The following is a 26638-nucleotide window of genomic DNA, read 5'->3' as shown; positions in this document are numbered from 1 at the left end:
ACTGACCATCTTGGTGGCCCTCTGTTGAACACAGTCCAGTCGCTGGATGTTTTCCCTGTCCTGAGTAGCCAAAACTGGATGCAGTATTCTAGAAGTCATCTAATGAGTGCCAAGGAAAGGCAAGTAATCACAGCTCCTCATTCAGCTGGGTTCCTGTTGTTACATCCCAGGATGCTGTTGGCTTTCTCTGCTTACAAGGCACTTTGCTGGATCATGTTAAGCTTGTGGTCTACCAAGACCTCCAAGTCCTTTTTAGGAGAGCTGCTGAATAGCAGCATGCCCAGAGTCCCATCAAATAGCTGTTGTCTGAAACCAGATGAACTGCTGTGTAGAGTGAACCATGAGGTCCCACTAGCACACGCAGCTTGAGAATTTCAGAGCAAGCCATGATCAGAAGTCGAATCTTTAGCCACTTAAAGCCCTTCTTTCCCAGCAGGACTGTCACATTGAAAGTGCTGATAGAGCTGAAGGTTGACAGATGTTTCCTGCTTCCTTTCCTGTGGATGGTGCTAATGGCTAAAGTGGTTGCACTCTCGCTCCCCTTAACAGTCTGTACGCAATACAAAAATCATAAGTACCATTTTCTTCCTATAATAGCAGAAATCAAGGTACAAATGGATCTGAGTATAAACAGAAATAAAGAGACAGATTTCCTTCTTCTTGAAGAAATTCCCTTGTTCAGTTTGAGAAAGCCACTGACACACATCAGATGGTATTAAGGGCTTTGACATGTTCTTTTCTGAGACTTTTTTGAACCCCTATCAACAGCAGCCTGTGCTATCCACCTTCAACCTAACATTTTGCATACACATTCTATAACATCCTTAAAAGACAAAAGCATTAAATTTTCTAAGACCAGGTGGATAATTCACTGCCCATGATTTATTCAGAAAGGTTTGCTTCTCTCTGTTTACAGAGCTTTTCTCAAACAGATGGCATTTTTGTAATGTATTCATTAGTTGCAATTTTCTGATGAATAACTTTGGTGAATAATCCTTGGTCTGTAGCTCGGGTTTGAAAATTCTCACCTTTCAGCCTTGTAGATATTTAAGTTCTGTTTTATAAGAAATTAACTTAGCCTCTTGCTTTGTTTGGAAAGTGAGAGGTGAAAGGTGCTGTGAAGTTGAAATACCTTGTTTTGCTGGCAGCACTGCTGCTGACTGCAGAACAGTGCTGGAATTATCTGCAAGAGCCAGAGAAACCATAGAACAGGATTTCAATGTCAACAATCAAAGGAACAGAAGGGAAAGCAGCCACAGGCTACAACAGTAATGAAAGTGGGATTAAATTTTTCTCTGCGGCAATGCTAATTCCTCAGGGAGCACGGAGTGATAGATTTACTCTGGGAATCCTCAGCCAGTTGGCCATGCAGTCAGCTTATCGCTACAGGGAAACTGCTAGTGCACTACTTCTTATCTTCAAGGGCATGTACCACTTCAGTTTCTCACATGAGCTCTGTGCTCATGAAGGATGCAGGCAAGACATGCCTGAGGAGTAAAGACCTTCATTTGCCAGAACAGATTTAATATTGGCCACAGCCAGCGACCTCACCTGACTTTCATGTCTTATACCAATGTCAATGCCTTGACGTTACCTGAATCTGCCAGCCAAGTGTCCAAATGAGGTGGTGATTTCTACAGTGAGTCCCAGACAAGTTGCAGGAGATTTATATTTGCACTCACTACCAAGTAGTAATGATTTTCAGTCATTATTGCTCAAAACTGGATTTGAAAACTGCTTACTTGCAATGGATAGCTCCTGCTCTCTGTCTCTCTCCGTAAGCCACTCTTGGTCTCCAGATGTTAATCAGATACTGATCTGAATAGCACAGTCAGGTGTGATTTATTAAATACTAAAAAACACTGCATTAAACATTTGAGGTGGTAACGAGTTCTCTTTTTGTGCCATGCCGCCATGGCTCTTCCTGACAGGATAGATATAGCTTGTTTGACAGACCCAAACCATAGAAATATGGGCTGGGAAGTGTCTCAGATCACTGAAACTCTCCCCTGCCCTGAGGCAAGGTCACGCATGCTTTCATTTGAGTCTTCACTGAACAGATTTACAACCTCTTTAGATCGCAGCTACTCACACAGTAATGGTTTTGTTCCGTTTGTTTGGGGTTTTTTCCTGCTATCTAAAGTAATCTCCCTTATTGCACTTTAGAAAATTGCTTTTTATCTTGGCATTGGTGGTCACAGAACAACAGTTTACTGTCATCTTTATAAATGTGTTTCTAGATCTGAAGACAGTTGCCATGTCCTTACGTGGTGTTTTCTTTTCCAGATGAAATAATCGAATTCCATCTTTCCACGTCACTTCCATTTCCTGAGCCTCTCACAGTTTTGGTTACTATTTTCCTATCTTGTTTGCCTACATCTTTCTTTAAGAGTAAGTGTAATGTTTGAAACTGGATAGAGTGCTTCAGCCAAGTCTGACTAGTCCTAAACGGAACAGAAATAACGCCTTCTGATGTCTTGCATATGATCCTCCTGTTACTAGAGCTCAGAGCAACATGACTGTTTTGCAGCACTGCACAGTCTCTGATCCACTACAGTCCCAAGATTCTCTTCTGCAGTATTTTTACCTAATAGTCCTCATTTGACATGTGATATTCCTTTCTATGTGTCATACCACAATTATTTTCTCTAGAATTTTATTGCGCTGAGTTCAGATGAGGGCTGCAGTGTTTATCAAGGTCATTTTGAATCTCAGCCTTGCACTCTGCTTGGAAACACTACAAATGTTCCAACAGTGCCCTCCATTCCATCACCCAAGTTATTACAGAAAACACTGACCAAAACTGTTCCCAGATTATTCCCTGAGAGACCCTACTTAATGTGTCCTTCCTCTTTGACAGCGATTATCAACAAAGGCTTTTCAAATACAGGCTTTCACTAACAAGATTATTACAGACTATTATACAAAAGCCAAAATTCTTTATACATAGCACTGTGGTCAGTAAAAACAGTTACCTCTCTTCTGCAGATAAAGGCTGAGCCATGCTAAGAAACCTTTACAAAGTCAAATACAAATCATATGCAGTATCAGGGGAAAAAGAACAAGAGATGCCCTCAGCCTGGCCGCTGTCAGCCCTCTATACAACTGCTGTTTAGCAGCTACAGTTGACGAATATCAGCATAACTATTCCTGTGTGCCCACACAATTCTGAACCACAGTCCAATTTAGTTTAGGGGGAAAAAAGCAGTATTTTGCTAAAATTACCATAGTATAGGCTGCTCATTTGTATTACCATAGCAACAAAGGACCTTACTTGAAATGAGACCCCGAGCAGTGCACAATGATCATAACAAGAGACAGCCCCTGTCCCACTGAGCTTAGAGATGACTGTCACCATCCTGCCTCCAGGTGCAGGAGTTCGGCTGCAGGGAACTCCCTCCAAGACCAGTGCCTAAGCAGGTAACATCATCAGAGGCCAAAAGTATCACAACCCCTGCACCCACTGCGGGACAATAGCCCACAGGATGGGAGTGGGTTGCACTTAAGAGTCCCTGTCAGAACTTAAACTGCTGGTGTCTCCTCAACCTTGGCACCAAGATTTAATTCACCACTTTTAAACATAGAGTAAATCCCAAACAGAGTGACTTCCACCCAGATGTCAAACACATTTCATTTAAAAGTAGAGATACGGAATGTTGTCCAAATCTCTGACAACCAATACTGGTGTGTTAATCGTCTCCGTACTTCGCAAGGGTGCCACAGGAGCATGGCATAGGTTTATCTCTCCTGGAGTCACAGCTCTGCAGTGGGGGGAGGGATAAGTTCTGATTTACGCTTTAAAGGACCCTTTTAACGCCGCTTCTCGAAGCGAAAAATAGATCATTAAAACTACCACGGAACAGGCAAAGCACCAGAACTTTTCCTGACGACGGCAGCAGCCCGGGATGCCACCTGTGGACATCACCCACTGCTTCCAGCCACCCCGGAGAGTCGCCCTGGAGGAAGGACACCGGGGCAGAGCAGACGGCCGGCCCCCCCGCTCCGCAGCACGCCGGGTGCGGGCCGAGGCTCGCCGGGGCGGACACGGCACAACCCCGGCCCGCGGCTCCCGCTCGGGAGAAGCGGCTCCCGCGGAGGGCAGCGCCGGGAGCTCCTCCTCCGCCATCCCCGCAGCAGGTCAGCACGGGCCCGCGGGGACTCCGCGCCACCAGCCGCTGCCTGCCCCCGCCGCCGGGCGGACCATGCGGAGGGTCGGGCTCCCCCCGCCCCATCCCCCGGGGCCGCCCCCGCCGCCGCACGGCGCAGCGGCAGCGCAGCGCGGAACGCACGGACCGGCACCGACCCCCCCGCCGCGGGGCTCCCGCCGGCAGCGCCCGCTGCCCGGCGCCGCGGGCAACTCGCAGGCAAGTTTCCAGGGAACTTTCCTTTCCTTCCAGGAGCGCCTCGGGGCCGGTGCGGGGGGCAGCGGCAGGCGCGGGGCTGCGGCGGGAGGCAGAGCCCGCCCGGGGCGGGGAGAGGAACGGGGGAGGGGGTCCCCGGGATCCCGCCCTACCCGCCTGGAGGGGTGTGCGGGGCGGGGAGGAGGCGGGGGGGGGTCGTGCGAGTCCGGGCACGGGTGGTAGCAACAGGTTTTCTTCCGCAGCAGGGATGGACGAGAGGGACTGTCCCCCCGCGCCGCCATCCCCTCCCCAGCCCCGGCTGCCCGTGCTGCCGGCAGCGGGAGGCGCTCGGCCGGTGGCGGGACCGCTCGGCTGATTCCCGGCGTTCTGCTGTCCTGTCGCGGAGGAGGCTGACGGCGGTCAAGGCTGCTCCATCGGGCTCGGTTTGTGATGCTCGGTCTTCCCCTTCCCGGCTCTCCCTCTGCCCGAGTCCTGGGTCTGCACAGTGCAGCGTGGAGGCTTGTGTTTCTGATTTCTTCTCTGCCTGATCTGAAGGTCCTTTATAGCTTTAATTTTAAAATGATTGGGATGTCTTTTACATTGATCTAATTACTGACTTCTGTTCGTTGGCCACTGGCACATCAAGTTAACTGTTCTTGGTAGGCAGTGTATTTTTGGTGGATTTTTTTTCATGGGAAAAGACTTGGGGGGGGGGGGGGGGGGGAAGGACCGACACGCATACAATAACTCTCCCATGACTACGTATCTTCATTTCAGTGGCAAAATATGTATCTATATAAATCAATGACAAATCCTTTACTGTTTTTCAAAAGATGTTTAAGAGATTGTTTTGAATATGACTTATTAAAATCTGTTGACATCAGTATACTTCACAGCAGGATAATAACTACAGTTGTTAGTTCTGATGCATTTCAGAACATCTTCCTGGGGATGTAAGTTATCTGCAAAGTTCTATCACTTCTGATTGTTATCGGTAGAATTAGGCTTAGCTTTATAAGACCAAACATTGAGTAATGTTTGTCATAATTTAGTTTGTAGGTTGTCGTAAGATGCCAAAAAGCAGAACACTGTCCAGCTCAGGGAGAGCAATGTATAGATATGAGCATCTCTTTTCAGATGATCTGTTTTCAGGATGATTTTGTTTGATATTATATATTAACCTTTACAAGTTTTACTTTGATTTGTCTGGAAGCTTACTTTGCAAGCAGAGCTGAAGTTTGAGATCTGTTCTTACTACGTGAAGAGCTGCATGACTGTAGCTTCAAGTATTTCAGGAGGGTATCCTGACAGTGTTGATACTGTATGGAAATAATCTGTCAGAAGATAGCTGAATTTAACACTGCTTGAGAAAACTGCTTATTTTATCTAAGGGAAGAATAGGGGAAGGATCATTAAACTGTAGAGCAGTCTCTGACAGAATTCTTTCCCAAAAATCACTGTTTTCATAGTCAGCCTGCACTGAAATCTGAAAGTTGTTTGGGTTTTTTTAAACTTAATTTACAAATGGTAAAAAGCCTCAGAGACAAGTCCCAGGCACTGGGATTGATAGAAGCATCTAGGGGGGAGTTCTGCATCTTCCTTGCATGCTTGTTATCATCCAGGCGCAACTTTGTCTTGTCTGCATCACAGAGCAGTATCAGGACTCTTTGCAGGAGCTCTGATTACATCAGAGATGCACTGCAGAATTCAAAATACTGCAGAGGACACTGGGAGGGGAAATGATTCTTGCAGTGGAATTTTAATCTTACTCATGATTTCTGTCTCTTTCCTGCAGAAGGGCGTCTTTAATAATTCTTTCCCCATTGTCTGGCACCCTCCTTACATTTCGGCCGAGAGTAAGGGCAGTAGAGATTCAAAGACGTTGTATCTCGCTTCACATGCACACCACACCACTTAACGTCACCAAGAGCCTGTGCTATGGGCCAGTTATTCTGTATTACTGTAGTTTCTAGAAGCCAGAACAACGATCAGGATTGTATACTGTAGTAAGAGACAGTTCTTGCCCCAGTAAGCTTACAAACAAAAATAGGAAATGATGCTCAGAGAGAAGCAATTCGCCCAAGATGAAAACACATTATCAACAGGGTAGTTGGAATGATGAACTGGGCTTCTCTAACTCCCAGGCATCCAAAGGGCAGAAGGCTATCTCAGCCAAGGAGGGATTTTACCATTGGGCCTTACTGAAGCAGAGCAGTTTTATCTGATGATTTTACTGCTACAGCGTATCCTTAGAGTTCATCTTGTTTAATATTGAGGAAAATTGCTGCTATACAATAATGTGTTTTTCTGACCTTATATGCTGTATGTTGTGTTTAATTCTTAATGCATTTCTTACAGCCATCTCCAATGCCATCAGTCTGCCATGTATGACTAAAACAGTTTGCTCGGTTTTTAAGCTCAATAGCAAGAAAGACCCTTCCATTAATTAGATCTCTCCCATCTTAAAGCAGTGTTGTAGAAGCTCCTTCCAGAGGAAAACAAGAAACATACAGAGAAGTGTATGGCTTTGTTTTCCTCATTCTTCCATTCCTTTGAGTCAGGCCATCTTTTCTGTTGTCCTTTATTGCCTCCTATTCTTCCCCCTTAGATGTGATGCTATGTGTATCTGAGGAAAGAACACGTAAATAACACATGTATGGCATCAAATACTATAGCTGCCTACGTGGGATGTGTGGGCTTGCCAGTTCTCATTATGGAGAAAGAAGGAGCCACCTTTTATAACTGCAGTCATTCAGTGTGTTACGTAGGGGATTCATTTGTCCAATTTATTGTCTTGCACAGGTTGAAAAGCTGGAAATGAAGAGAGAAATTCTTGTTGCTTTGCTCTTATTTCACAGGTGATGCCTCAGGGTTACAGCGTGTGTCTGACACACGCCGAACATTTACATTCCCCTCTCCCCATTTCTTCCCATTGTGTCAACAATGGATGCGGTGGGAGATCAGACCAGTGACAGAGATGAACTGCCTCCTCATTTTTCCTGGCTGAGTTTCAGAAGATTAGTTGTTGCTAACCAACATCATCTGGTATTTCAGAAGGGAAAACAGTTAACAGCTCCCATTTATCCATAGTCTTACATCAGTCATAATCTTTATTCTCTTTGGGCCAGCCCTGCATTAAGCATAGGTTAGGCAGAGGGGAAACCACAGCAGTTGCTCTGAGAAAAGGAGCCCTACACAAATATATATCAGGTAGTCCTGTTTACCCATATCAAAACTATAGCTTGAACTCCCAGTGGCATTACTTCTACTTGGGAATGCTTTAACAGAAGATCAGCTCTGAGGTCATTAGGAGTGCTTCATGTGACAGGACTGTATGTCAGTGTAATTTCAATTTCAACTGTTCCGAATTTCCTCTGCTCTAGCTAGCACTATCTGCGCCAGTTATCACTCTCCTCAGATCCCTTCATTCCTCTGAGTCCTGCAGCTTTTCCAGTGGGCAATGGCAGAGTGCCATCGTCTGTCATGAAGCTCTGCTGATAATCCCAGCACTGGCTAGAATTTCCTAAAGTGTGACTTTAAAATACAATTATGTTATGTGTTAATGTGCCTTCCAAAAAAAAAAAAAGGAAGGACTTTCCGGTGAGCAGGCCTTCGCTCAGGCTCTCTCAGGGCAAGAGACAAACCAGAATTGATTGGAAGTGTATTTAGGTGCAGGCTGGTGGGATTTTGTCATTGTTTGCATTCACCATTACTTCCAGAGGAGCTTCAGAACTGCCCCTCCCCTGCCGCAGGGATTTCCAGAATCATAATTCTGGAGCAAAGACAGAGCAACTCACCAATACAAGCAAGTAGACAATGACAAGGCACTGAAAGGTGAACACAGTTAAGATTTTGGCATGGAGAACAGGTTCCTTGCTAACTAGCTGTCCTCAAGTCACTAGTGATAGTAATGAAGAGATCCCACTTTGTGACAGAAGCAAGATGACAAAGGTTACCTCTTTGCTTACCTCAGGCCAGAAAATAGTACCACAGCTCTTGGAAGATCTGAATCATGCCTTGTCCATTCTTGCATATTGTTGTAGGTTTTCTTTATCCACATGCCCTAAAGGTAAGTAAATTAACAATTTCTTTTTGTACTAAAGAGGATTACAGGTGAGGAATCAGGAAATACCACTCCATCCAAAGCTCACCCAGGGCCACATATTTGTAGCAGTACGTAAGGACCTGCTTTTTTCAGTGTATTCCATCTGGGAAGTTCAGGAGCAGAACTGAGATTGTACTTTATTGAAAGCAGACTTGTAAGTCCCATTGCATCAAGGAAAGCCTGTTGCTATTAAACTGAAGTGAAGCTATCTTTTGAATACTTTGCTGTTGTGTATTCATGGTTTTTTTTCTATAATAGGTATGTAAGACTATTGATGTCGTTTATAAACCCCAGCTTCTGCAAACGACAGTTCTGTGTGTAAGGAGGTCACCCTAGCAGGGGCACATATCCCCAGGGTGCGTATCAAAGGGGAGGTAAGTACAGCCAGGAAAAGGACAAAACTATGTATTGCTACTGAAGCCAGGCGAGTGTAATATTTATTACTGGTCTGTGAACTCAAGGCTAGACAGTCAGAATACTTGTGCATAATTAATGTATATTTAATGTACAGTCTACTTAAAGAAATATTCTTACCAAATGAAAGTCAGCAGCTCCACGTATTAAGCTGGAGATGACTGTACAGGTGGAAGAGCGAGCAGCAGCACTGCGTGTGAGCAGACTTTCTGTCTGACTTTTAAAACACAGTGAGCTAGGCAGGCAAAAAGTTTAACATTTCCAGGACCTGCTTTTTATACCCATTTGAACCCTGTGGTCACTTCTGAGTGGTTACACTTAGTGTTGTGTGAGCAGAATTTGAATGTGATTTTCAAATTCATGGTGAGAATTTTCTGGTTCCCTATAATCCGAGGTGAAGGCACTCACCCTGGCTCTCAGCCACAGTTTAATCCATTGTAAGGATTATTATATATATGCCCTGCATCAGTTACAACCGAAACAATATTCCAATGGCTATGTAGAAATCATGTATTCCTTTGCAATCTTTTGTAAATGAGGCCATAAAAAAGGAGTTGCCATGTCATTAAAAGTGTATAAACTCTACACACACATTTTATGTGATTATCAATGTAAGGGGGGTCTTTTTCCAAAAATTGTTTCCATATGGCCTTTTAGAAGTAAATCTTATACTAACTGTTTTTTTGAAGTGTGTATTTACTGAATTACAATATAATTGACTTCTACTTGTTTCTATATACTTTATGGTATTAAAATACTTAAGATTTTATGTGTAATACTTAAATAAAAAGATACAATTTCCTTTTCTACAAAACAAAATTGAATCTTATGTTCTTATGTGATATTGTCATAATTTTTATACTTCCATTCTGAACCAGGAATATCCTGCCACATGCTGAGATTATTCCTGGTTTCCTTCTATATCCACTGGGAACTTAGACCTCTGTATCTGAGACAGGAGAAGCCACCCAGTGTGACACATATGCTGAGCAGAGCTCCTGAACGAGTCAACAGCCCTTGACAGAGTCAGTTCTACCCAGCTGGACAAATCCAGCCTCACCACAAAGGTCTTCTAACCATACTCAGCCACTGCTATTTTGTTTCCAATTGTTTTTATCAACTATCAATGTTTTTGAGCTCTAATCACTGCATTTGTTTCAAACTTGAAATCAACCTTTTATTCACTTACCCCATATATCTGGTCTTTTTTGTTCCAGAAGACACTTGCAGAAGTAGCCAAGTGATGTGAAGTTATCTTCCAAGATGACTGTTCTACCTGGAGAAAATTCCGACTATGACTATAGTGCCCTGAGCTGCACCTCAGATACTTCCTTCCACCACACATTCTTTCCAGAAACAGAAACACTTAAGGGAGTCTTTTACCAAAGAGCCAAGCTAATTCACCCTCAAGAGGATCTCCTGAAAGGCTTTCACCCTGATGATCGGAAGCATCATATTATTATAAACGTAGGGGGCATTAAGTATTTGCTCCCTTGGACCACGCTTGATGAATTCCCATTGACACGTCTGGGACAACTGAAGTTCTGTACTAATTTTGATGACATTCTAAACATCTGTGATGATTACGATGTGACATGTAATGAATTCTTTTTCGACCGCAACCCAGGGGCATTCAGGACAATCCTGACCTTTCTGCGGGTCGGAAAACTTCGTCTCTTGCGTGAGATGTGTGCACTGTCTTTCCAAGAGGAGCTGCTCTACTGGGGAATTGAGGAAGACAACTTGGACTGGTGTTGTAAGAGGAGATACCTGCAAAAAATGGAGGAGCTTACAGAAATAAATGAACGGGAGGATGACCTCATAGAAAATGAAACAGGTGAAACAGTAGAGGAGACAAGAATTGGCTTGTGCATGAAGAAGCTGCAAGACATGGTGGAAAGACCCCAGTCTGGCCTCCCTGGAAAGGTGTTTGCTTGTTTGTCTGTTTTATTTGTAACTATCACAGCAGTGAACTTATCCATCAGCACCATGCCTGACCTGAGGGAGGAGGAGGAAAAGGTAAGTTAGCTTTTCAGGATGGAAAATGGTATGTGCTGGAAAGAGCAGAACAAGTACAAGGTCTGATGGTTCTGACTTCCATGCGGATTTTGCAGCTGTCTTTTGGGGGGGGGGGGGGGGGAATAACACAAAGAATATTTGAAATCTGACGTGACTCTTTTCAATTCAATTACTCGTAAGAGAATTAATCGTACCAAGTTTTATGTCCAAAGAACATTTTGTTAGTGTGCACTCTTCTGTACAACTGCATTATTACCTTGTTTAGCTTTGTGTTTGCTATTTAGAAAGCCTGAAGTTACTGAGCAATATCGTCTGTGGAATATATAGTTCCTTTATAAGGTTTGCATTTAACTTGTTCTATTTTGTTAGTGTGTTTCCCCATAGCAACAGCTTCAATTATTTTAATATTTTGGGTTTAAAAAAAAAACCAACACAGAAACCTCTCTTCCTGTCACTGCACCAAGTAAAATAGTTATTATCCAGTGCCGATTACAAACTCCTCCTCTTTCCTGCAGGGTGAGTGTTCCCAGATGTGCTACAATATTTTCATTGTGGAGTCTGTGTGTGTGGCATGGTTTTCCCTGGAGTTCCTGCTAAGATTCATCCAGGCAAAGAGCAAGTTTGCATTTCTGCGGAGACCATTAACCCTGATCGACATAATAGCCATTCTGCCATACTACATCACTTTGCTAGTAGACACCACGTCAGTGGGCTATAAAAAGCCCAGCTCTGGGAGCATCTACCTGGACAAAGTAGGTCTGGTCCTCCGTATTCTCCGTGCCTTGAGGATTCTGTACGTCATGCGGCTGGCCAGGCACTCCCTGGGGCTGCAGACACTGGGGCTGACAGCTCGCAGGTGCACCCGTGAATTCGGGCTCTTGCTGCTCTTCCTCTGTGTGGCCATTGCACTGTTTGCACCACTCCTCTATGTCATTGAGAATGAGATGGCGAACTCGCAGGAGTTTACCAGCATCCCCGCGTGCTACTGGTGGGCTGTCATCACCATGACCACGGTAGGCTATGGAGATATGGTTCCCAGAAGCATTCCTGGCCAAGTGGTGGCCCTCAGCAGCATACTGAGTGGCATCCTCCTCATGGCATTTCCAGTCACCTCCATCTTCCACACGTTTTCACGCTCCTACATTGAGCTAAAGCAAGAACAGGAAAGAATAATGTACAGGAGAGCACAGTTCTTATTAAAAACAAAGTCTCAGATAAGTAATGCATCACAAGGGAGTGATATTTTATTCCCCAGTGTCTCTTCTGAGACTAGGGACAATGAATGAAATTTAGGTTACTGTTTCTCCTGACGTCAAGTGATGTTTTGTTATATCAGATTCCATCTTTTAATTTGCTTCGGAAGCATTTTACAAAGGTAACCCTCATATTAAAATAAGAAAAAGAGTTATTAATCAGGAACTGAGAAGTCTATTATTATGCTGTTTCTAGTCCCCCCTCCAGTATAATATATAGGATCTTTCACTGAGATCATACAGTGGGATTTTAGGAATTAAAAGTCTCTGACAAAAATAGAACACCATATAATAATGTATTTGTCAGGCTGTTTTCCCATTTGTAATACATATTTTTCCAACCGAATCACGATGTATATAATCATGAAACAGGCTGCCATTTCTCTTGTTCTTCTTGTATATAAATAATGTAAATACAACAAAATTGATGGTGAAAAATCTCTCCCAGTAAAACGCCTTAGAGCATAATGGAAATATCCATAGATGTTTAATCCCATTGTGCTCTTAAAAAAAACATCAAGTGAGATTTGTAATTCACAACAGCAACTGTGTGTTTCTCTGCAAGTCAGCCCTAAACATACCAGAAGAATCGAGCTGTTTGTGTCATAATCTTGCTCAAGATGTAAATACTTATAGCTCACCAGCGACAAAGTTTAACTGAAGCTACAGTGCTGACCTATGTCATTGAATGCAGTAATCCCAGGAACAAAGTCTTTGAGTTTTATAGCATTTAATATTATTACTAAGAGGTGACTAGCTGCAGATCAAATGAAATATGCATGATGAGATGCCAGTCATTCCCTACCATCTGTTTCCATGTTTTTACTTTACCTCAGATATGAAACAGAATTAAAAGAGGCCTGTTTCCAGGGGACACCCTACCATTACTTGGCAAATCGAAGCTTCGGCTACCCATTCACATTCAGCATTTGGTTCTTTAGAAGGAGCAGAAAATATATGGTCGTGGGAAGTTGCCAATGGTGAAGAAAAGAAAATATCATTTGAGTCATGGAGTGGGGGGTACTGACAGCTTTATACTTTACTGTCCTCAATCAGGAGGGACTTAAGACTTACTTAATCATACCTTTGCCATCATGACACACATCATAGGATTGGAGAAAATTTTAAATAGGATATGAAATAGCAGTTAAGGTCCCAAAACACACCCATGTATATTCTTCATCCTTGTGTGTGTCTTGGTCTAGGTCCTGCTGAAGTCAGTGGGAGCACAATGGGTCAGTGAAACACTGAGGTTTGGCACAGGTTTCTGTGGAGATTAATGACAGAACTCCCATTTATTTTAGAGGGAATGAGACCAGTTTGCACAACAGTTCAGGAGGAAAACTCCAGAGATTAAAAAAACCCCAACAACCTATTTGTTTGATTTCATGTGTGCTTAGAGGTAAAGAAAAGCTAATCTCAAGGGTTTCACCTTCCCTCCTCCCCTCCTTTTTAGTACTTATTAACAGTTATGAGCCAAGGAAATTCAGAAGTTTCCATCACATTCACCAATGCTTCTCTAGATTCATTTCCAGAAATACTATTACTTGTTGGCATTTCTGGAGCAGGTTGCTCGAAATGCCAGAATACACAATGGGTTTGTGATTTGAATGAAGGCCAAGGACACAAACATTGTCCTTTCAATAAGGTAGAGTTAGTTCCTCAACCGTTGCTGTTTGGCCAAGCCCATGCTACATTGGTTTTCTTTTCAACTGTCTTTAAAATACCATTTGAAGGTCTTCTGATATATGTGCTCTTGAAGAATAATTCCAGAACATTAAAAAAGGCACTTTACAAGTAATGAGGGCTCTAGCATTCTTCAGCCTGCAGTAGGTAAATATGCACATGGAGCATTTCTGCAGAAGTCTAAACTCTTGGCAGTTAATTATGTGGCAGAACTACAAATGTAACCAGCTTTTCACTCTTGTTCTTCTAATTAGAGTTGGACAAAAAACAGAGACATCGTGACAAAAAAGGGACACATTTTCCATCCAAAATGCACTTAATTTCAAAACTTCGATCATCTGTAGCATTGGCTTCAACACAAGTGCTATACATCCTTCTACCTTTGTGTCAGCAGTCGTTATAAAAAGAACTGGTAATTAGATTAGTCCTGTGAGCAACAGTTGCTTATCTAAGAATGTGTTTGACAGGCTGAGCCATAAATAAGAAGCTGTAAATGAATACAAGGAGAAATCAAGAATTACCAAATAAAACCTAAGCTTATTTCCATGTTATGCTAGCTAATAAATCCAGAAGGTCCATCCATTCTGTCAGTGTCTTTCCATTAAGTTAATGCTCATTTATTTCATGTATGACTTTATTTTTTTATCCCAAATTATCGCTTGATTCTAAAGTCCTTGTCTGGCAACAAAAAAATACCACCCTGAAGTTGGGTTGAAGTTGGTTGAGCAAACCTGTGAAAGCATCTTGCCTGTTCTGCCTAAGCCAGGAACAAGTTAACTGCCCAGGAGGCACCCCTATGTGATTTTGTACTTGGCAGCACACTGACTGTAAGCATATCAACATGTTTTACTGTGAATCACTGTAACAAAGTTGCTTGTGTTTTACAGGAGGCAATACATACTGTAGTCCTTATGCTAAATAAACCCAGCTACAAGTCTTAAGAGCACATTAGTATGAAACCCACATGCTGTGTTCCAGCTCTTACTGTGAAGGCTGGGGGCCTAAAGTGATTATGCCTCTTTACAGTGTATTACCCAACTTTTTAGTCAAATTCAGTTAAATTATGAGTTGATTCAAAAGCTGCCTGTTTCCAGTGGCACAGCTGATAGCTACCAAGTCAGCTATCACTCCGTTTTGCATTTAGCAGCATGTGCAGTCAACAAGAAAGTCCCAATAAAAAAACACTTTGTGCTTTTATGAAGAAAAAGGTTTGAATTGCCACTGATAGTGGTGCACTTCTGCAACAGAGGGGCTTGCATTGCTCTTTCTATTACCCTCTGTACAGTGCAGTACTATGTACAGTATGAAATGAAACAGCAGCAGCTGTATTAACTTTGATTAATAAAGTGTTAGTCTCCTTGCATTTCCATGTGCTTCTTATGGTACAGAAAGACTGTCACACGTGCGTAGGTATGCTTGACAACCTGGGGTCAGTCTGAGAAGTGAGCAGCAGCTAAGGCAGAGTTTGGGCAATGAGCATTGCTACCTGAAGCAGGCTGGCTGTGATGGAAAGTATATACTAGGAAAGAAAACCATCTCAGTATAGAAAAATATAGGTAGCAATTCAGCAGCTTGTATAAGGAAACCTCTTTCTTGCATGTTGTCCCAAGAGTCACAATCACGGTTACTTGGGATATAATTTTAAAATATTTTAACCATTCAATATTTTAACCATTTAACCAAAGAATCATCAGATTTAGAAAAAAACAGGAAGGATCCACTGAGATTGAGAAAGAGAAAAATCCCTGATAAAACCAGCATTTCCAGGGGAAGTGGTAGATTAAATTACTTGCTCCAGAATCTTTCCCTCCTCTGTCATCCTGCCTCAAAAAAAATAACAAAAGCAACAAAAATCACTTGGTGAGTGCAACACTAATAAATGAAGACAGAGCCACAAGGCTTCTTGAACTATACATCAAGGAACATAATTTGCAAGGTGAGTTGGAATAATTTGTATTACACTAACATTCATTACAGGTCAAGGTCTTAGGGAAATTTCTCTTTAGGGAATACATAGGACTTGTCTACATTTGTCCCTTTATATTTTTTCCACTGTAACTCAGTACTCCAGATTTCCATAGTCAGAGGCTTTAGTAGTGTCATTCAATAGTCCAAGGCCTTACCAATGCCCAATTAAACAATAAAAAAGATCATGCAGAACCGAATCACGGATTTACACATCATGAGATGCACATCTGGGAAGGAAAGCTGGCATGCTCTATTCATTCATGACTTGTGTGGGTAGAGTTTAACCGGGGATTCAGGCTGATGCAAAAGCAAAGACTTTTGCTGTGGAAGGTTCTCATTCCTACTGCTATAGCTCTCCTCTGCAATTGAAGTTTCATAGGAATCTCTCTAAACAAAAGCTTTCCACTCAAACAGTCCTTTAGGCTACAGACTGAGAGTAAAAGTTCATTTTAGGCACTTACGGAAGTGCCTGAAGCAGCAGCCTCGTCAAAAGATCTGAATCAGCACTGGGGATATGTAGTCCTCTCTGGGGTTTATTTTTTAACTAAGGGAGCCTGGAATGAGCTAGATCCCTAGCTCAGGTGTCACATTTAAAGGCCAGTGTTAGATGAATGGGAATGTTATTCTTCAATTGCACAGAAGCACTAGTATCTACCAGCCTTAATGTTATTTGTTCTTTGCACATCTCATTCAAAATAAGTAGGGACCAAGGAATATAAGGCAGCACAAAGAATCCAGATCCAGAGAAGCCAGCTTGTTCTTGGTCCAGGTCAGTTTGAAACAATAGAACAGCAGCAAATACAGTTCTTGGCAGTTCATGCCTGACCGTGAAATAGTCCTGTTCCATACAATTATTGATCTTTTTGCTTAGATAACAAGACTAGGAAGTTAAAACAAGAGGAAAGGAACAGATACTTTTCCTAACAAAGCTATGGGATTTCATATCCCTCTTTTGGGTTTGCAACAGGATGAAATCTGGAGCAGATAATCCTAAACCTACAGAGATTTCATTGCCTGTGTATAATCAGAAATTAAACAACAAAGTGACAAATGTGAGTTCAAAGACTGTGACACCAATCTCTGCTCTCACGTCGGTCACTGACATTAACCCCTAACCTGACCAGTTGACTCTGACCCAGGTATCAGAGTTTCACCATTTTCACATTCATTACTCACCATTTTCATTTCTACCAGTAGTTGCCACAATAGTACATGGCCCAGTTTCTTCTGTGTTAATAGTTAATTTTATGCAAGATTTGACAGTCAATTTAGTATCTATCCAAAAGGTGACAGGAGTGCCAAAAATAGACAAAAAATAAGGAAAAGAAAGCACCCAAGTACAATGTGTTCTGGGATGGTGGAACTGTGGTACCCCATAGGCACAAAGAGTGCAACCACCAGAAACCAGACAGAGCTGAAGGCATGGAACTGGAGTCCGTGACAGTGGATGAACATCACCCCTGTCAACAAAGATACACTTCAAATAATCTATCGCTTAAACTGAAAATGTTTACTCTAGATTTACGCACTCACCCATTTACCACTTCCTCTGTGGCATTTTAACGTTCCCATTTCAGCATTACTAACGCTCTCAGTGTTCTCAACATAGCAGTGATAGTATAAAAACCAGGAAAGTGAAGACCATTTTCGATCCAAAACTTGTACTTCACTGAATCAATTCAGCTCTGTGCATGTTCTGTCTTGTCCTGTAACATTATAGAGTGTAAATCCTTAGGACAGGATTCCTTGTTTTGTAGCTGTCAGTCACTATGTAAAATCATACACCATAAATAAAGGTATATTTCTACACCACAAATAGAGTCAAGGAGATTTTTGCCTGTGCTGCCAAACTGAAAATGTTTTGAGTTTGGCCTATTGATTATTAACAATAAAACTAGATCTTCCTCCCTTTTTGCTCAGTGTTTTTCTTTGTCATTTTCCAGCATCTCATGTCTTCAAAATACTCCCTAGAAATCACTACAGCTATTAAGACTGCTATTAGCCCTGCCAAAAGTGTGGTGAAGAAACTGCAGGACCATAATTATCAGGGGATGTTTCGGCCCCATCCAACAGGGTTTCTCCTTTCCCTTTGCCCATGGCAACTAATTTAGAAGCAAATGTCACTTGAACAGAAATAAAGTTCTGCCATAACTGAGGCACAGGAGGCCCATCAGGGTAATTAGAGCACATTTGCTATACTTTATAAATATTAATTCGTTATCCCTGTAGCCCTTCTGACATGAGTTGAACAGTCTTGAGCAGCACTGAAGTCAGCTAGGGCACATAAACACATGTAACGCTGTCAAGCTGCGGTTTAAGCTTCTCCTTCATTAGGTACCCTTTTTAATGATTGCAGTTTTGTAGCCATTCTTAATTATGGTGATAATTTTATTCCTACATTCATTGTGGGTGCAGAAAACAGGGCTGCAAACTGTAATAATTACCTGCCTCAAGTGAGTGACCTGGAACATAAGTACCTCCCAGCCATCACCTAGAGATTAGAACATTTAAAAACCCAAGGCCATTCATTTCCAAAACCGGACAGTTAATTTTACAGGTCTCAGTCACGCAAGTAAAGTGGTCAGCAAGTATAATAACCTTTAGCGTTCTGTAAAAGATAACAATCTAATTTAAATGGTGCCTACCACAGGAACAAAGTTGTGGGGACGAGCCTAGATTTCTACAGTTAATTTCATAGAGACATAAGGTTTTAACAAAGTTGCTGAATGAGACATGAAAGTAATGCTCTTGCTTTCATTAGTGGTGCACCTCATGTCACAAAGAAGCCGAGTGATATCATTCATAACTTTCACAGTGGTAGTTCACAGGTCAACCGAGGAAAAGACGACACATTTCACTCAAAAGCACTTTTGGGGAAATCAAGCAACAATATCCTCAAGCAAACCAGACCCAACACTGAGGACTTGCAGGTGTCTTTAACTTTAGAGAGGACTGTTTCTGGGGACAACCTGAGTAGGAAAAGCTAAGAATGCAAAGTATCGCATGCACAGGAAGTGCATGAAGTTATCTTCACAGTTTTTTAGGTGAAAGCAGAGAGCACAAATTCAACATGGGAATCACAGGATGAAAACGAACATAACTTGAACATTAGAACAGGAAAGAAAAATTAGCAACAACAGCATAAGGTGAGCTTGGCAACCTCATCCCACCACAGAGGCTGCTGTAAGCCCTGAAATTGTGTTAGTCAAACTCTCCTCTTGGTGGGACCTGTGTAAACCTGCATGTGCATTTTTTCCCTACTGACTCTTTGCTCTTCCACTGACAGCAGAAACTCCGACCCGCACCTAAAGTACTTCAAGCACCTGCATAGGACCAAAGGCATATTTAGTTTTGTAGTGTACTACGACGCAAAGCAAAGAGAAAGTTTTCCCTGTGAATCAAAACTTGTCATTATTTGCTGTATTTGAATATGGCTGCTTTTCTAACTATAAAAGCTATAGTACTCGAGATGCACTACTAGCCCCAGAGAATGCGTTGCTAGAAGAGTCAAAAGTTACTGAGAACAATAAATCCAGGCTGTGTCAGTGTTTGGGTAAGAAAACCGGTTTTCATCAATGCAGAGTGGAGAATGTGCCTGATTCAAGGATCTTACATTGCCATCTACGGGCTGCTCCCGGCAGTCCTCGTCTGAGTGCCAGACCCTTGTCCTGAAGCATCCATCCCCACCAGTCTCTTTAAAAATACGTATAAAATATTATGAGAAATGCTGTTTAAAATGTAAAGAAAAATACCCAATCCACTGCACTGCTTGGCTTCTGCATGCGCGGCCTCTCATTTGCCAGAGAAGGCTGTTAGATCTGCCAGGAAACAAGGATGAAGATCCCACCAACATAGTTTCTGGTGAGTGTGAAGCACATACTGACACTCCATAAATGTCCATAAATCTATTTACACAGCATTTATTTGGCTGGAATTTATGTAAGTGACATTTTTCAAAAGCCTATCTGAGTAAAATTAACAAGCCTCAAGGTTAAAAATGCAAAGACCTCCATCGCTTGTGTAAGAGCAGTTGGGTAAGTAAGCAGTTAGGATTTTATTTATAAAAGAAGTTACAAGAGCTGCTTCAAAAAGAAAACTCATTCAGTTAGTTGTATCTGTGCAACTTCTCAGTGTCCAAGGAGTTCAGAAGTGCCTTACCCAAAACCCTCACTACCACTTTGCCAGCCCCAGTCCCCCTGCTGCTGACAGAGCAGGAAATTTATCTTGTTTAAAGGGAAGAATAGAAGATTCACTGAGCCAGTTCACTGACAGTCACACAAATACATGGATCAGTCCAAGGCAAAGGGCAGTGAGGTGTCAAGGAAAGCCTATGACAGCACTGCTAAAAGGTTACCTGTGAAACTTCACTCAGTGAGGCATCTACTACCACCCAGCAGACAGGGCTCCAGCAGGGATGCAGTTTCCCCAGCCATCCTAGGCACCAGTATGAAGCTGGGATCAAACATCATGCAAAGGAGAGATCTCTTTCTAATGACCTGGTGAGGTTCAGGTTCTAAATTTGCTTCCCTGTTGTCTGAGGTTTAGGAAAAAAAAAAAAACCAAACCAAACACATCTATTTCCAAAAGTGCACTAGAAGCCTTAAGGAAGGAACAGTGTGGTAGCTTCTTACAGCTCAGATGCTAAAAACTACCGCATTAAACTTTTGTGACAATTCATGTAGTAGTAGGGATGCACACACATTTAGCATACTGTCCATTAGCTGGAAATAGACCAAGCTACTATAAGTTCTGCATGTGATCCTTGCTCTGAACTTGTATCAGTAGAATTACTTAAGTAGCTTTGTCACTCCCTCTACTTCTGCAACCTGAGAGCTCGCTGGACAGAGAAGAAACAGGTAAAGAACAAAACCAGGTAGACATGAAGAACAGGCAGGGTGTAACCACAATAAATAAGAAGTGTTCCTGTATTGCAATTACTTACAGCACAGCTATCTCATCTTGCCAGCTCAGCTGGACTCCTGAGGCATTGCAACAGTAGTGAATCATAGGGAGAGAGGAAAAGAGAGTAAGGTGCCCGGCAGAGTGGGAGTCTGTCAATGTTGTGAGCAATGCCTGAACAAGAGCTTTTGCAATGTCACCACAGGTGTGGGAGAAAGGCTGACAGCCTCTTCCTGTCATCCACTCATTGGTAGACAAAAGAAAACTGAAAACAGCAGCAGTGTCACACAACTAGTCACTCTAGGACACCATCTCCAGGGAGAAAGCATTAGTTCCTCCAGTATGTATCAATTCAAGTTATCCAGCTGAATAATGGAAGAAGGAATGGATTTATACCTTCATGTATTCCCCGAACTCCAATGAGTTCCAGCTCCTTGGAACAGCTGATTATTCCTTTGACCTAAAACTAATAATGGGAAGACTAAAAGAAAGCTGGTTTAGAGTGCTGGCAATCTTGTCTTGTCCTAGGACAAGTCACAGAACTTCTTCCTTTTGTTCAAGTTTAGCTACTGCTGGAATATCGAACATTCAGCAGCACCAAGGTGTTATAAATCAGTCTCCATCAACATCTATGTTTTGAGTGCAAAAAGTTAAAACCTGTGCTATTCTCAGCAATTGTTACATTATGTTAGTAGAATAATGGTGCTTCTTTTTTTCTTCAAAGAACTGTACATCACTGCTACCACTGATTTTAATCACAGTACAAAGGGAAAGGAAATAAGGAAACCTAAGAACCTCAAACATGATCAGTGTTGAAAAAGGCCAACAAGATGAGAACATTAAGCTTGTCACTATGAAAACCGAAGAACTGGTTGAGGTAACTGCATCCAAGAAACAATTACAAGAAATTTCATCTCAGAATTGGTGCTTTGACTTGACTCTAATACAGCATTAAAGATGCTTTAACTGAGAAGGAGATTAGCACGAATCAGGGCAGCAGATAAGGAGTCCCCAGAAGAACTTTGGGCAGAAAGCACAGGAAAGGGATTAAATTATTGTTTTTAAAGTGTTGATCAGTGAATCAAGAGTGATTGAAAGAGGAGCAGCAGGGTTCTGAGTGTTGAAGAACATCTTGGTGCTCTCATCTGAAAGGCAGGAAAACCAGAAAGGCATTAACAATACAAATTCAGTTTTAATAAATTGAAGGTGAAAAATCACCTACAGAACACTTCAACGAGTTCCAACCATTGTTACAGCTGTGACTTCCCACTGCTACAGTAACAAAACAGAAACTTGAGAGCAGAGCTTCAAAATGATATCTGGAACTGACAATATGCATGTCCTGGAAATTATTTCTATAAATTCTGCCTTAAGGTAGAGTTCTTATGGTTCTATCACACAGCATCTTGAACATACCTGTGCTCTGGATGTGTACAACCATACATTATATGTACATATAAATATATCTATAAAAAGACAAGTTTAAGCACTTTGGTTTTTTTAAGGATTTCAAACCCTCACATTGTGAAGTCTGAAATCTGTTTCACAAAATAAGAACTTCCTTTTCCTGTTCATGAGCAGGTGAATGCCCATTTGTACAAGAGACTTCATTTCCCAGTCAAATATATAAGGAGCCATTTTAAATTTGGAAATACCCTTTCTCTGCAAGCAGAGATTTGGTCTCCTAGCAACAGCAGGAGCACCTTGTGAATGAAACTACGGCTTATTTGCACGGAAGGGCCTCGTGCCACGGGCACGGAGAAGCCATAAGAACATAAAGCTGCCACCTCTTCCCTGCGTGACAGATGGTGCTGGGTCAGGTCAGCAAAGCCTGCAGTGAACATGCACATCAGGAAGGACGGTAGCTGAAGCCATGCACCTTGTGTTGCGGTCTGGATTCTCCTATCTAAGTGGTCCTTTCCAGACCTTGGTCCTGGATACAGCTGTAGCCCAATTTTAGCTTTCAAAAGACAGTATAATTTTAAGTTGCCCTGATGCAGAGTAGGAATAACTTCCTTTCTGACTGGAAAACTGGTACCTCCATAGGACTAGACTGAGTTTATATCAATTTGCAGTTTGGATAAGATTCATAGGACATATAATTTTGGATAGAAGCTATTTTTTTGTTCTTAGTCTAACATGAAATACTAGAATTGTGAGCACTTCACAATAAAAAGAACAAGAGGTCAGAGCAGCACCATCACATAGATACATTTCAGTTGGCTTTCACAACCAACTGAATCAAACACATGAAATACATTGTGAAGATCAAATGAACCTATTCAATGGTGATGACTAGAGAACAGGCAAACAGAAGCCATTTTCCTGTCCTGCTGTCGAGACCAGAACATGCCAGTTGCTTTTTTTTCTACTGTATGGAGAAGACGAAGAGCATGCACCTGTATGGCTCAAGATCCTGACTGCATAATAAAGATTAAAACATATTTGCACTGCTTCTTTTCCTGCTCTGTATTTATTTTTCCTATAAAGATTTGGAAGCTGCGGTGTAAGGTAAGCAGTTTATTATTGTAAAATAATAAACCAGCAACCAATGACTTCAGCAGTCTTACAGCACGGATTCAGCAAGAACATTATTGGGACTAAACTTGTGACACAATGCAAGTGGCAGGATGAGTTCAACCAGTGAACCACAGCAAATGCAGCAGTAATTAACAATTACAAAGATATAAATTATGGACAGCCAGTGGTTATGTTCCTAGATTTTCAGTGTACTTTCTAAAAGTTCTATTAAAAGCAATACCTGACATCAAAATTATTACCTTTAATTTGCAAGTAGGGTTTTTTTAAATTCTTTTTTTAATATCTGCCACCTAAGTGTTAAAAAAATAACCTCTTTATAAACATTTGTCTGTATGAACAAAACCCATGCCTCCTAAGGAGTTCAACATTTGTGTTCCTGTTACTACCAAGTCACAGACACCATTATATCAGGCAAAAGGAGAAGTTCAGTTTTTTCCCCAAGGTGTTGCCTTACTGATTTTGCTCACGCACATTGGAACATGAACTTGTTTCCCCAGTCACTATAAAGATCACCTTCTGATGTCTCAGGGACCACTATAATTGTATGGACCACCAGCTGAGGAACACTGCCCTGTATTAAGAATGTACTAGCAGTGACTCTATGTTGAATTTTATGCTAGTGCTTCTAACAACCCTTTTCTGTACAATTCTCCATTTTGGCTGCACAAGTGTTTTGAAACAGCATGTGAAAAAATCAGGTGAAGTCTCTGAAATAAACAGCCTGCTGACAGCTCACCACAGAAACATAATTTCCATTATATTTTTCCAAGGAATACTGTAGGTGCTGTTCAACTGCCCCGCTCCATTTTCTGCTATTTTGCCAGGCTTTTTCCAAAAGAACTGTACCACAATGCATTTTCACAAGCTGAACCTCAGCTCTTGCTAAGGTTGAACTGCATCCTACAACACAAAGAATGATCTCGTTTATTAACTTGCAGTGCCACCTAGCAAACACCCTTAACATTGTTTTCTTGATGTAGTTTCACAAACGACATTTTAGAGCTTTCAGATCTTAAAAAAAGACCAATTTGTGCCTGCAGCATTTTAAGCATCTGGTGCATCGTTTGGTTTTGAACAGTTAAATTCATTAGAACTGATGTTTGCAAATAGGATAGTAATAGAGATGCTCACATAATCAAAATACGTTCTGATACATGAGTATTAAGAACTAGTTTTGGACACATCCCTCATACATTTGTCTACAAACAGTTCCAATAATTGTTAAGGATATTTTTTAAATCATACACTTTGATAGTAGGTCAGTGATGAATTTATTGGAGTTTTGAGAGACTCCTGCCATCAAAATAAGGAAGATTTTAGCCTATCCAGGCACATTAGTACCTTGCATGCAGATGTCTTTTAGACCTGCATGAAAACCAGACCAGTTTGATTTGTCTTGCCTTAAAATAACAACCATACCCCAAGACAAAACAAGCTTAGCTATTTAACTGTGCCTGAACCGTGAAGCTATTCTACATACTTACATGTCTGACACTAGAAGGCAGCAATTCAGAATAAATGCTCAGCCACCTTCTATTACCCCCAAACCTCTAACAGGAAGCTCTTCCCCGTTTAATTCCTTTGCCAAATTATACTAAACCAATTAAAAGAGATTATAACTAAACAAGCAAAAAGCAACCTAAAGACATCAAGAGTGAAGGACAAAGAGAAGAATACACTCTGCTGACTGACCTTATCCTCTCTGATAAAGCATCTTAGACCAACGACTCTATAAGCTCCTTGAACAAAGCAGCTCATCTTCATTCACAGTGTCAATATGTTCCAAATGCTTAGCCAGCACTTTGGCACCAATACAAAATCAGTTTTATTGCTTCTCTTGGAATTTCTAAACAGAGTTCTGCTATTACAATTCCTGGTGATCAGAGAAACCACCACATGTTTTATAGAGTTCAAAAACTAAAGCAAGTCAAAACAAAAGATTTTTCCAATAATAAGAACAGTTTTGGCTTAGTTATGATCCTCTGGTCCTTGATTTTTCAGCGTATCTCCAGAGTCCATCACTACATGAGGACTCTATTTACAGGAAGACTTGTGGATCACGTCAGCAAGCCAAGGGGAGAAGAAATTAGTAACAGCCCAAGTATGTAAAGAATTAAATTTGTACAAGTACCAGAGACCCCATCTTTGTCTCAGATGCATGGCACATGCTTTTGTATTTGCTGCGAATTTAATTGCTATCCTAAGCCAAGGAAGAGAACATGTTTCCCCTCCCCAAAGAACCTATATTTTGCATACTCCCGAGTTCTTTCCAGATTAACCATCTCTATGTTGTATGGCTCAATTAGTTTTGCACAGAACTCTATGCAAAACGAGCAGAGGCATTTCAGATGCTGCACTGCTGTAAGAACTTTGAACCTTAGCCCCTGCAGACTGGCAAGAATGGTCACTCGAGAAAGTCACTGAAATAGAAAAGATCCTTGAAAGTTTGTCTGTGACCAGCCTGACTTGATGCATTTACTTTTTTTGCGAGTTCTGGTATCATTCTTATGGTTTTGCACCATTTTGATTCATCTTTATCACTGCTTTTGGACAGAGTTCTTGAGATCCTTAATTGCCTACTATTCAGCAAAGATTCAGGCTGGTTTCATGCTTGAAACTGTGATACAAGAAATGCAATTATAAATTCGCTACAGAAAGGCCTCCAACCACTGCAGGCTTTAATGTCACCTCCATTTTCTTACCCAGAATGTGCACGCATCTGCTGCTAAAATGCTGTAACAAAGGAAAAGACTTTACGCGTGATTTCTATCCTCTGGAGGTAGCACCCATTTACAATTAAAAGGTCTCTCCTTTTTCTCCACATCCATAGGTTCACCTTGCTTTGAATGATAAGAAAGGAATCACTGTGTTAGGTCAGGTGGGTATGTGATATACTATCCACTGCTGAGCACTGGGAAATGGGGTATTACAGAATTATTGCTACTGTTACCTTCTCTGTTTCAGTTTCTTCTTGACAAGACAGTGAAGAAATGATAGGTGAAAACACAGATCAGACATTTCAGACAAGTCCCTCTGGTATCTAATTCCAACAAGCTGAAACCCACCAGAAGTCAGATAGTTCTGACTGAAGTGGGCCTCCACAACTGTTTTGAAGTCCTCAACCAATGACTCTCTTACTACGTACCACGATGCTTAAACTTTTAAGTCACAGCCTTCAGTATTTTCACTGTCTCCTAAATTGCAAGAAATATGAGTATTTATAAATGCACATAACTGTTTCCTTCAGAAGAGACCAAGATTCTTATCACCAGAACCCATGGCATGTTATAACACAGTAGGCAGCATGGATGTTCTCAGATTTATTTTACTAAAATATGCATTTTGACTACTAATTCTAATGATACTTTTTTTCGTTTTCTGCCTTTGTGTAATGTGAAGATTAGTCATGACAG

At 41.7% G+C, this 26638-nt stretch overlaps 1 protein-coding gene across 5 annotated transcripts; it reads left to right on the top strand.

Annotated features, from left to right (window-relative positions):
• Positions 1-4006: 4006 nt before the first annotated feature.
• Positions 4007-17114, top strand: KCNG1 (potassium voltage-gated channel modifier subfamily G member 1). Of its 5 annotated transcripts, none has more exons than XM_061442086.1 (5): positions 4007-4137; positions 4607-4895; positions 8704-8819; positions 10077-10878; positions 11394-17114. In XM_061442086.1, exons 4-5 carry the CDS (start codon positions 10123-10125, stop codon positions 12162-12164), a joined length of 1527 nt encoding a protein of 508 aa, XP_061298070.1. In that variant the 5' UTR covers positions 4007-4137; positions 4607-4895; positions 8704-8819; positions 10077-10122; the 3' UTR covers positions 12165-17114. The 5 variants fall into 5 exon arrangements, with proteins under 5 accessions (XP_061298070.1, XP_061298071.1, XP_061298073.1 ...); XM_061442087.1 differs by lacking the exon at positions 4007-4137 and adding an exon at positions 8314-8409 and having other exon boundaries at positions 4517-4895; XM_061442089.1 differs by lacking the exon at positions 4007-4137 and having other exon boundaries at positions 4517-4783.
• Positions 17115-26638: the final 9524 nt, after the last annotated feature.

This window comes from Pezoporus flaviventris, unplaced genomic scaffold, assembly GCF_033815535.1.
Source record: "Pezoporus flaviventris isolate CSIRO_AGI_PZ_B2104156 unplaced genomic scaffold, CSIRO_AGI_Pfla_v1 ptg000213l, whole genome shotgun sequence".
Taxonomy (NCBI): domain Eukaryota; kingdom Metazoa; phylum Chordata; class Aves; order Psittaciformes; family Psittacidae; genus Pezoporus; species Pezoporus flaviventris.
This window is presented reverse-complemented; position numbering and strand designations above follow the sequence as displayed.